This window comes from Coffea arabica, chromosome 10c (genome assembly GCF_036785885.1).
Source record: "Coffea arabica cultivar ET-39 chromosome 10c, Coffea Arabica ET-39 HiFi, whole genome shotgun sequence".
In the NCBI taxonomy this organism is placed as follows: Eukaryota; Viridiplantae; Streptophyta; class Magnoliopsida; order Gentianales; family Rubiaceae; genus Coffea; species Coffea arabica.
In genome coordinates, this window is record NC_092329.1 from 18,195,086 (window position 1) to 18,207,319 (window position 12,234).

At 36.4% G+C, this 12,234-nt stretch overlaps 1 protein-coding gene across 1 annotated transcript; it reads left to right on the forward strand.

The window, feature by feature from the left end:
• The first annotated feature begins 1,222 nt into the window (after positions 1-1,222).
• Positions 1,223-4,064, forward strand: LOC113713989 (uncharacterized). Its single transcript, XM_027237787.2, has 4 exons — positions 1,223-1,437; positions 2,829-2,887; positions 3,024-3,121; positions 3,727-4,064. Exons 1-4 carry the CDS (start codon positions 1,223-1,225, stop codon positions 3,826-3,828), a joined length of 474 nt encoding a protein of 157 aa, XP_027093588.1. The 3' UTR covers positions 3,829-4,064.
• The last annotated feature ends 8,170 nt before the right edge of the window (positions 4,065-12,234 follow it).

The following is a 12,234-nucleotide window of genomic DNA, read 5'->3' on the forward strand; positions in this document are numbered from 1 at the left end:
GGTTGGGTTAATGATTAAAGAATGTGATACGTTAGAAAAAGTTAGTGAGTGAAATCCTTGCCTGGAATGCCAGAAGGTGATTTTTGGAAATATTACGGTGAAATCGACTCTATTAGATCGAATCAAAGAGACTCAGAAGAAAGATTCGATGGTACAAAAGTAGATGGAAAAGGTGCAAAAAGGAGAATTGCTTGATTTCAATTTAAGTCCCAAGGAAATTTTGAAATATCAGAACCGAATAGTGGTGCCAAAAGATGAAACGTTGAAAAAAGAAATTTTGAGAGAAGTTCTTGAGAAGTAGAGGAAAACCCTGTAGAATTGAGTTTTATGAGCAAAGGAGAGAATTTCGAGAACAAAATTCTTTTAAGGGGAAGAGAGTGCGAGGATCCAAAAAATTTCTTTATTTTGAATACAATTTCCTTACTTCATTTTATTATCTTAATTTCTAAATATTTTTACAAGTGAGTTACGTTTTAAATCATTTTCCATGTATAAGTTAGTACATGTTAACACTACAACAAAAATGGTCTTTCCTGACATATCTATAAGGACACTTGCTGGTTTGTGCCATTATAAAACTTCTATCATGACACTAATTATCAACTCAATAATATATACTCTAATTTTTTTTATTTTATTTGATATAAAAATAATAATGTACCTTTAGACTCCCTATTATGACACTTACGAAAATGTGAGATACATCAAAAAAAATTAAAACACAAAACGACGTCGTTGGATTTTGGCGGAAGATTCCTTTGCCAAAACACTTAGTGAAATCTCAAAACTTCATTTTGCCTCCCAGTGAAATTTTGCTTCTTCTTTATCTCTCGCACAAAGTCTCTCTCTCGGCAAACTGTCTCTCAAAACTCTTGGCCAAAATTTTGCTTTCCCACAAAGTTTTTCCTATTGAATCTCTCCGCAATCAAACTACCCTTGCTTTCCCATTGAAGGGATGTAATTCCATGATAAATTTTTGCCCTAAATTGATTTCTCTCGGTTGCCTAAATTTTTGCCCTCTGCCTCTCTCGGACACTTTCCTCTCCTCTGCTCCCTACCTCTGCCGTCCCGTCGCCCCTACTCTTTCCCTCTCATTATCAGGTTTAGGTTCGTCAAAACCAGAAAATGGAACAACATGACATTGAAAAGGACGAGTTCGAATTCTCCAAAAACAATGAAGCCCTAATTTTTGGTCCCGCTTCTCAAATCTCGCGGTTTCGCTATGTCGTCGACATCGGCTGCTGCAGCTTCTTCTTCATCCTCAACGGCGTCATCTCAATTCACCTACACTACCGGCACGTACTTTCCGACTCCGTTTCACCTACAACAGCCGCAAACCTATGTGGCTGCTGCCCCTGCCGCTTCAATTCTGCAATTTCCTGCTCTTCCTCCTGCGGTTCCCCACGTTTATCCTGCTCCCGCTACAGTCCCTACCGTGTACTCCCTCCCTCAGTATCAATAGGTACGAACTTTTCTATATCCAATCATTAAGCCACGTTGTTTTTTTATATGAATTTTGGATGGAATACTTTTGGAGAGATTTAGGGCAGTGATTTCGGCTCTTTTTCCTCTTCCCCTGACATTTGAATTCCCTTGTCAACAGCTATGATGAGAAACAATTGATCTTTTTAATTATTGGTAGGAGTCGAGATATGTATACCATTGTTGTCTATGTGAGTGGAGGAACCGGGAAGTCCAATTTTTCGGTAAAATACCCGGTCTGTTCATTTATATATATGGCTTAATTCATTTAGGAAGAACTTCCTAAATTGATTTAGGAAGTTGAATTTAGGCATTAGAAGAACTTTAGGTTAATGTTTTTCTTCTAAAATTATTGACCTTCTTTATTGTTGAGGTGTGATTATTTACTTAAGTTGATATGATAGTGGTGGAGATTTTAGTTTTTAGAAAAGAGGGAGGGGGGGCAATGTAGAAGGTGAAGGGGATTTCACAAATTTTAGGGTGCAAAGGTGGGCCAAATAAAATATTGGGGAAACTTGTCGCGTGGTACCTGATATTATTGTGGAAGTTTGGTGACCCAGGGGTTTTGTATGTGTGGGCAAGAGTTCTTTTTTTGCTTTACTTCAGAACTTGATACGTAGATTTGTTTATTATGGCACTGCTTTCTGCTGTCAATTTCCGGCTTGGTTTTTCAAATAAGTTGGCATTAGTGTCGATTCCTGAAGATTTTAAAGTACAAACTCTTTTTCATCTGCATCAAGATAATAGTACACCACCACCACCACCACCACCACCACCAGAAAACGGCATGCATACACACCCCAAGAGAGAGACGAAGGGAAGCCAGGAAGAAAACATAATCTTGACCCAGGTGATGTGTTGCCATTGGACGATTTTGATTGGCAATAATGTTGCAAGAAAACAAAGATGACGGTTGAAAACGAATGCAACTAACATCAAGGACATTTCAACTAGAAACCTGAGAAAGGCATTTTTCCTACGTACATGGATAGTCTAACAAATGATAGAGAGTCAAAAAGTTCACCAGTAAGTAATCAATTAGGCAGATATAGAAAATGAATTTTAGGTGGCCAAACTGAAATGCAGACCTGGTATGGTGGAAGGTTCTTCTGGATTCATACGTAACTATGTAGCATTTCATATGTTGCACGCTTTTTTTTACCCCAGTGATGATCATATGCGTTGCTCAAAGATAATGGAAAGTTAAGTTTGGTGACAAGTCAAAGGAGTACGTACTTGCCAGATCTCGACTTCCATGTTTGACATAACTACTTGATTTGCCTCGAGGAAGCGGTCATCTTACACTAAGGCAGAGTGTAATGTCAAGGGGAAAATCTTTGAACAAGGTCTCGTAAGGCAGCAGGGCAGGCATGGGAGGATCCTACACTTGCAGATTGGCCAGAGAGTGAGTTTCATGTACTCTACTCCTTGTGTGGTTGCATTCATCATTTTTTATGACAATTTTAGCCTGTCTTAATTCCTTCACTGATCTTGTTTTTGCTAGTATTAATGCCTTCAGTATTACTGTTTGTGTTGTGCAGATGATTCTCGTTTGTTCTGTGGTGATCTTGGTAATGAGGTGAATGATGATGTTCTATCCAAAGCATTTTCAAGATTTCCATCTTTTAACATGGCCAGGGTGAGTTATTTGAACTCATCCACTTTTTATATGTCTCAACCTTCTCTTGTTCGAATTATCGAAACTTTAATTTGTCTCCTTGTCGTGGTTGCCTTTGGTGAGGTTCTGACCTGATTTTGCATGATCCCTTAATCTGATTTCGAAGAAGTGCTTTGATCTGATGTACGAGTTTAAAACTTTGAACTTGGACAACATCTATGGTTATGTTTGTGTGAAATAAGATTAAATTTTGCTAGCATATGATTCTTTAGCTTAAGGGATGCTTGGTATCGAACAATGTTCTGGCTGATCATACTGGTGCTTCTACCATCATTTTTATAAAAGAGAGAAATTTAAGAATCTCTCATGCCTCTGAGCTCTTGAATCTGTGCACTTTTGTGTCTGCATCCACACTCGTCCCTTTTGTCGTGACAAATGCCCCTTGTAGTTAGTCAAACATAATATATATTATCTGATGTTTAAAGGAGAATGATTAATCTGCTTAGTCATACTGTCTTTTGTTCAGTGCATTACTTGACAGTGTTGGTACTGTGATCACTACTGTATGTAATGTTGCCTGGACGACGAGCTTTAGTTTCAGCTTGTTGACAATGTTGGCTGTTCAGGCACCAGTTAGTGATTGGGAGTACAATGCTACGCTCCCCAAAACTGCTTCAATGATTGATTTGGCTTCAAAAATAATGATGACTTGTTTAGCACTGACTTAAGTGAGGACCAGCTGAGGCAGAGACTTGGACACATGTCCCACACACCTTGTCAAGTAGGAAATTGCAGTACATAGTTATGTCCAATATCTATAATTTTTTCCATCGCATTTGATAGACCAAAGGCTATATTTCTAGCATGACATGATTTCCAGTAGGTTGAATTGCTTGAACGCAAACTATTTCCTGGGGTGTTATTATATTATTATTGTTGCAATTTTTTTCCTATCATTTTCCAATCTCAAATGCTCAAGAATTGGAAAAAAAATTTCTGTTTCCCCAGATCACTGTATACACTTTTCTTCATCCCTTCAATTTCTCGGCTGTTTTCTCTTCTTCTGAAGGATTGGCACTAACCTCTACTAAAGCATAGCCGGACTGCTCCACCTAGAGATGGCTGAAGGAAGTGGAAATGAGGAGACAACTCTTGAGCATACATCAACATGGGCAGTGGTAGTTGTTTGTTTCATCTTGATGAGCCCAAACAATGTACTATATATATACTATACCTCTCGCGGATCGTTGCTAATATTGTACAATTACGTTACCTGACTTTTAGCATTTCTTTCAACTTGTTAGGGATGAGAGTCTTTTTGTTTGTGCACAAGAAATTCTTTCAAGTTATTGTAAATGAGAATCTTTCGGTACTTTATTGGGATTTTAGTACTTGCTTTGAGCACTTGTTTGCGATTTTAGTACTTGCTATGTTTGTACTTGTTATCGACTTTTAATTCAATGAATTATATTTGAGTATCGACTTCTTCTTTTAAATTGCTATATGCATTCTGCTCTTTGAGATAATTTTATAAGTCCCTTGGGATTCTGGTTGATGGAATGTACAGCAGGGAGGACTAATTGCAGGTTGCTTCCATATAAAAAAAACAGGGAAAAAACTCTTGGCAATTAAAAGTGTCAGCATAGCTTAACTTCGAAAAACACTAATGACAAATGGGCATGTCGTCCAAAGTTGTGTAAATTCACATGGCTACGTGTCCTTAAAGTCATATATTAAGACAACTAAAGATGCCTTCATAAATTGGATATACTACTGATCCGCTACTGATGTTCTAATGCTATATGGACACTTTCGATTATCACAAAAAAAAGTTTTTGTTGGCAGAGGGAATGCTATAGCAGCATGGTTTTCCTGACACGTTTGAACGTTGCTAAAGATTTGAGGCTATCCCCACATTGGAAGGGACAACACTCGCCCTAGGTGTGAGGATAGATAAAATGTCAGGTTAAATTGTCTATACTGACACTTTTAAATGCCGCTAAAGGCCATTTTTGTTGTAGTGTAAGTTCAAAGTGCATTATGGAGGTAAGACCCACTAATGGGTATATGCGTTAAATTTTTTAAGATTAGGAGGAGTTTTGTGCAAAAGAATATTTTTTTATCAGATGTTAAAGGATAATTAGAGGTTGGTAAGATATTTTAGCAATTAGGAAACAATTGGATGAGGATTAACCATAGAAAGCCAAGTGTCACAAAAGCTATGGACCTTTGACTTGAACTTAGACTATTCTTAGCCTTTAATAAACATAAAATTTGACCAAACTAACCCTTTATTTTTCATCTTCTTGGCCATCCATATTGAGAGAAAAAAAGAGAGGAAACTTCATCTTCAACCTCCAAATCTAACTTGAATCCTTGAGTTTTTATTATAAACTTGCAATCTAAACCATAAAAAGTGACCTTTTGGGAGGATTAAGGGCTTTGGTGGAGTGATTTGGGAAAGAGAAGCTCTTGGTTTCCATTTCTTCTTAGGGTTTTAAGGTAAGTACATCAAAAGGCCCTCTTTTCTTTTATTACTTGCATATGAATAGATTTAGAGTTAGATTTTGGTAGTTTACTTGGAAAATTTCATGGTTTAACTTGTGGTTGACAAATTTCAGCTTTTGGTGAAAAATTTCAGCCTTGACATGATGGTTTGAGTTTGGCTATGAACTAGTAGTTTTGCCATGTGAATTTTTTAACTTTTATATGTTATTTTGGCATAATTATAGGAAATTTCAGCTTGTAGTTAAAAATTTCAGCCTAGGGTTTAATTTTTCTAGCTTGAGTAGGTGATCATTATATGTTATGTATATGCTTGATTTAGTGAGTTGTGACCTGGTATGTATATGCTTGATTTGAGGCTGTTTTGTAGTGAGAATGAAGCCTTGAAAATGGCTGAAAATTAGGGAAAATAAGGGGAAGTGTTGCTGAAAATGTTTTCGCAGGAGACTTTGAGCAGTTTTGGGAATCTATTATATCTTGGTGTAGAAAAGTCGGAATTGATTTCTGTTTATTGTGTTTGAAACTAGATTTAGGGTACTTCCTACCGTGAAAATTTAAAATTTTTTTCAATTCCTATGAATATCTGTGATTTTTCAAAATTAACTGAATTTCCACACCTATTCTATGTTTCTACCAGATGAAGTAGCAATTTGAGACTGGAATTTGACTGATTTGTGGATAAAATATTTCAAATGTGTCTTTTGGGAAATAGTAATCTTTGAGTCTATTTTCCAAGGGTATAAAATTTATAAATTTTGGACTTAAGATGCTTGAGATATGATTTTTCAAATAGCATTGCGCAAAACTGGAGAAAACTTTATTTTTCAAAAGTTGTTCTTGCTTTCATTTTCAATTTCAATTTGGAGTTGTAGAACCATTTTGACCTTGGTTTTTATGATTGGAGTTGAGATAATTTGGTTGATTTGGAAGTATTTTTCTTTGAATATGATAGTTTGGAGTAGTGAATCTCATTTCACTTTACATACTTGATTTTAGAACTTGAAAGTGAGGCCCGAAGTGCTCCTGTGTCAAGCACTTAAACTTGTTGTCGTGGTGAGTATTCTAATTACATGTTTCGTGCTCATTATTGCTAAAAATTGTTAGGCACATGATTTGTCGTTTCTTAGGTAAGTGTGTACTCCATCGCACTTGACCTAACTAGACTAAATTTTTAATATCTTGTTCATGCATGTACCAGCAATTTGATTTACAAGTAACATGTATTTGGACTTGAAATACTTGAAATACTTGAAAACATGATATACTGAACTTATTTGTGACTTGATCTTGTCTAGATGATGTGCCTTTATATGCACTCGACCTTCGTGAACTTGAAATAATTCATCCTGCATGTTTATGTGCATAGATGTAGACCGGCTGACTTAAAATCTCATGAGCAAAATTATCCGATCCATGACTTAAAATTAGCCGTTGCTGTCTTTGTCCTGAAAAAATGAAGACTTTATTTGTATGGGATAACTTTTGAGATTTATATGGACCATAAGAATCTTAAATACTTATTTTCTCAAAAGGAGTTGAATATGAGGCAGCGTCGATGGTTGAAATTTTTAGAAAATTATGATTGTACAATTAACTACCATCCTAGGAAGGCTAATATCGTAGCAGATGCCTTAAGTCGAAAGGTTCAGGTAGTTGGGTTAATGATTAAAGAATAGAATATTTAGAAAAAGTTAGTGAGTGAAATTCTCGCCTGAAACGCCAGAAGGTGATTTTTGGAAATATTACGGTGAAATTCACCCTACTAGATCAAGTCAAAGAGGCTCAGAAGAAAGATTCGGTGGTACAAAAGTGGATGGAAACGGTACAAAAAGGGGAATTGCCTGATTTCAATTTAAATTTCAAAAAAATTTTAAGATATCAGAACCGAGTAGTGGTGCCAAAAGACGAAACATTGAAAAAAGAAATTTTAGGGGAACCTCATCGGTCCAAGTATACAATCCATCCGGGTAGTAGTAAGATGTATCAGGATTTAAGAGAGTTATATTGGTGGGATAACATGAAGAAGGAAATTGCTCAATACATTCAAATTTGTCTCACCTGTCAACAAGTTAAAGCCGAACATAAAAAATCCCTGGTTTGTTGCAACCCCTCGAGATACTCAAAAAGAAGTGAAAAAATATCACGATGGACTTTGTCTCAGACTTTCCACGGATACGGAGGGGTCATGATGCCGTTTGGGTAATCGTCGACCGATTAATCAAATCGGCTCATTTCTTGCCAGTAAACATGAAATATTCTATGAAAAAGTTGGCTCATCTGTATATGGATGAAATTGTGAGATTGCATAGAGTTCCAGTGAGTATAGTCTCAGACGGGGATCCTCGAATCGTGTCTTGATTTTGGCAAAAGCTGCAAGAAGTTTTAGGAACCAAACTAAACCTTAGTACTACATACCATCCCTATGCAGATGGTCAATCAGAAAGAACCATTCAAACTCTCGAGTGTAGATACCAAATTTTTATTGTAATTTCTTTTATTTTTTACTTTTTATTTTTGTCGTGTCAGTTGTATTCACTTTTTCGTTTTTAGTTTTTAGTTTATTTTTATGTTATTATTTTTATTTTATTTTTGGAGTTTTAGCATAGAATTTCTCGAAAAGGAAAAAGAGAAAAGCATCAAAAAATATGCTTTAGTTGTTTTTATTCAAATTCAATTTTTCTTGAAAAAAAAAAGAAAAAAAAAGAAAAATGATGAAAAATGAAAATTGCAATTTTTCTGTTTATTATTTCTAGTTTATTCATTTTTATCCGATGTTAATTAAATTGTTGGTTTTCATTTAATTTTATTACCATTTTGTTAAGTTACCTTAAAAAAAAGGGGAAAAAGGAAAAAAGAGAGAAAAGGGAAGGAAAGGAAAATTAGCATTTCGTTTTTTTATCTTAATTAGCATTTCTTCATTAGTTATTTTTTTTAATTAGTTATTTATATTTTGTTAAATTCTATAAAAAAAAAAATTCCGCAGCAGGCAAGCTGCGAACTTTCGCAGCTTGCAAGGACAGAGTCGCGCATGCCAATCGAAAGGCCAAGGGAGAAGGCTTAGGTGGAAATGATTTGCAGCCATTGAATGGAGGGTTTTGGGGTTTGCTAGCTAGGTATAAAAAGAAAGAGAAACCGCAGCCGCAAGAAGGATTTTTTTTGAGCAGTTAACGGCTGAGAATAGAACAGAGTATTAGGAGAGAGCTCCCGTGAGAGAGAATCTGAGATTGGCGGCTACATAAACAGAAAACAGAGAGACAGAAGAGAACGAGAAAACGGAGAGGAAAAAGGGCTGTGAGAGGATTGAGGGAGGTTACGGATAGAAAGAAAAGCTGGAAGAATAGAGTGAACAAGAAGGAAGAGACTCGGGAACTGAAGCGCCTTTACCCGCGGAAAACTACTTCCACCGACCTTCAAAGCTGCTTCCTTTGCTGACTAGGTATACAAAACTTTACTCACTCCCTCAAAGTTCTATTTCATGTTGTTTTCTTTTCCCAAAATCTGTGCTTAGATTGAGGTTCTGGGAGGGTGGCTAGTTGCGTATGACAGGGTATGAATTTGTTGCAAGTTTTATGCCTTTGCTGCATTTTCTTTTCTGCCGCACATGGCTGTTGTTGATAGTAGTTGGTTGATGAGTGATTTGTCGGGACTTATCTTACCAATGTTAGGAAGTTATAATATTAGAGGATTTGGGATGGTAAATGGGGGCTCAGTGGGACTGATTTCGCATAAACATGCTCGACATGAGTGAGAAAACAAAGAAAGTTTCCAGCTTTACGTGATTTGCATCTGAATTTTTGTGTGAGAAAGTATTGTTGTTCATGTTCTGTTCCCTTGGGCTGGTAGGAGGTATGGCTAGCTAGGTATTTTGCTGAACTTTTGGGTCTTGAGTGAAGCTTGTGATTAGCGTGTGGTTTAGTTGGTCTATTCATTTAAATGAAACAAGTAGCAAAACAAAATTTTTAGATTGGGATGCTCCTGTGTTTTGACTCTAGTTGTGTGGTGGAATGAGTTAGGATGCATTTGAATCGCTAAGCATGTTTCAGCCAAATAAAAGAAACGAAATTGCAGTAATCTGGACAAATTTGTTTCCTTTGCTTGTTCAGGTTTCGGCTTGTTCGAAGCCTATGGTTTTTTTAAGTTTGGTTGATATTTGCGTATAAACCTCCATGATTGCCAGATGTTGTCTCGGGATACCCTATGTAGATGTCTAATGTTTCTTTTGCTTCATGGTCCGCGAGTTGAGATGTTTTATCGAATGTTTGGGTTCAATATTTCAAGTGAACGTTGATGCTTTCTTTGCCGCATTTCTTTTGTTTCCTCACTGCTAAAATTGATGTTTGGGAGAGGTTTATGGGTTAGGTCGATAAAACAAAAGGTTTTGCACAATGTTTCGGTATTTCATCTACGCAAGTTTGAAGCTGCAAAATTTTGCAGCAAAGCAAAAAATGCTGCATTTTTTTTTTTTGCTGTTTTCTTCTCCATGACTGATCACTGAGTTCATACCTAAGTTGCTGTTTAATCTTGTGTGTTTGATTTTGTGTGGAGTCTGCATATTGGAGTCTCAAAAACACTTGAATCGTGTTCGATGCTTGCTGGAAAATGAACAAATCAGGATTGCTGAACCATTTTTGCATAAGATTCTCCATGTATTTTCATGATTTTCCTTCTATGTTGTGGTTTGTTTGAATGCTGAAATTGTGTGTTATGTTGCTTAGATTGGGTTTTTGGATGTTTGGTTGAAAGGTTTTGATCAAATTTGTGTTGAGGTTGATATTTGCTTGAGGAAATGGAAGCTGCAGCGACGTGTTTAATTGCAGAAAGCTTCATCAGGAGCGGTTCTTGTTGAAGAACAATGCATCGTGGCTTTGCATGAAATTTGCATGCAAAATGTTTTCTAAATTGCCTTTTAACTCCCTCAAGTTTTCCCTTATGCCACTATCACCCGGAAAATTGGGACAATTAATCAATTGGGTTCCTGAAATTTTGCAGCAATGCTACAAAGACTCAATTGAGTTCTAATTTCTTGCAAATAGGTCTTAGAATAATTGAATTTTGAGCCATTACTTGATCTTTTCTTTGCCCTGGGACCCTTGAAGTTCCTAAAAATGTTTATTTGAGCTTGAGTGTTTGGTTAATGTTCGCAATTGAGTCCTTGGTAGCCTCAATTTTTCAACTCGATCATTTGTTTGCTTTCATTAATTACCATGTGTTTGTTTAGGTGGTACTTAATGCATGAATTTGTTAACTTTGTGTCTAAATGAGCTTGTGCTTGCCTATCTTCTTTAATTTCCCTAAGTAAATTGGTTACTTGACCTTTTCTTGCTCTTGGACATCTAAAGTTCCTAAAATGTTTCATTTGGACTTGAATGATCGATTAAGGGTTGTTTTGAGCTACTAGTAGTTGCTATATTTGGGAATTTTGATGAGTTGTTCCATTTTTCCTTGGTTATTATGCATTTCTTTAATTAATTGCAATTGAACAAGGATTCGATGTTGGTGGAATCAATTTGGTTTATATATGTTTTACCACTAAATTGGTGCATTAATCTTTTGTTTTGATGGTTTTAGCCCAAGTTATCCCTTTCTTTGGTGACTATAGCCCAAGTTAAGTCTTGTCCACCTTATTAGCACCACAAAAGGGGGCGGTATAATTTCTTTTATCCTTTTCTGTCTCTCCTATGTGATCCAACGTGCTAAGTGAGAATTGCATGTCTAATTTGCTTTCCTTGCCTTTCTTTAATTCCTTTATTTCATTTCCTCTTGCTTTTTGTTGAGTTATTCTTTTATGGGGTATGTGTACACCTCTTAGCTTGTAATAGATAGGGCTTGGAAAGCACTTGATGAAGACCTATTGAAGACGTGTGCCTATCTAGCAAATGTAATAGGTTCATTAGCTTGATTGCTTGATTTTGTTGCTATGTGTTAATTTGCTTTATTAGGCTCTTGCATCTAGTCGAGCATGCTAAATGTTATGTGCTATGTGTTTATGAGCGTTTGGCATGTCTACTTGCTTTCTATAGTCGTAGATGAATGTGATGAATGAATGTACATCACCACACTAGTCCAACGCTAGTTGTGGCTCATTTATAGAAAGGGCTAGTCCAATGCTAGACCCAATAGGCCATCCCCCTTTCACTAGTGCATACTTGCATGTTCACTACATTTCATGCATTTTCCTTAGTTTTATCATTTGGCATGCTCCTCCAATCCTTTTCCCCTCATTTTAGGCTTTTTGCACCTCATGCTAGTTATAGGATACATTTGCTTGAAGAGTCCCCTTTCGATAAGGGAAACGAGCGAGTGTGGCTACAAAATAGCCTTAGCACGCTAGTTCTCCCTTCTAATCCAAGGGAAAATCAAAGTCGTAAAGTTAGGAGTCCTTCCCGTGCCCGACTTGATGCATCCCCTTAGGGTCATACACTTGCATTCTTTTTTTATATCACCTCTTCACCTTTTAACCACATTTTCTCATTTTTCTCAATCCACACTTTCTCAACATCTTTTTATCACTTATTTATTTTTCTACTTCACAAATGGCACTCAAATTGCACTTATACGTATCTAATACCCTATTTTCATTCATTTGCACACACAAACACCTTTATTTTCTAACACTTGCACACTTACAC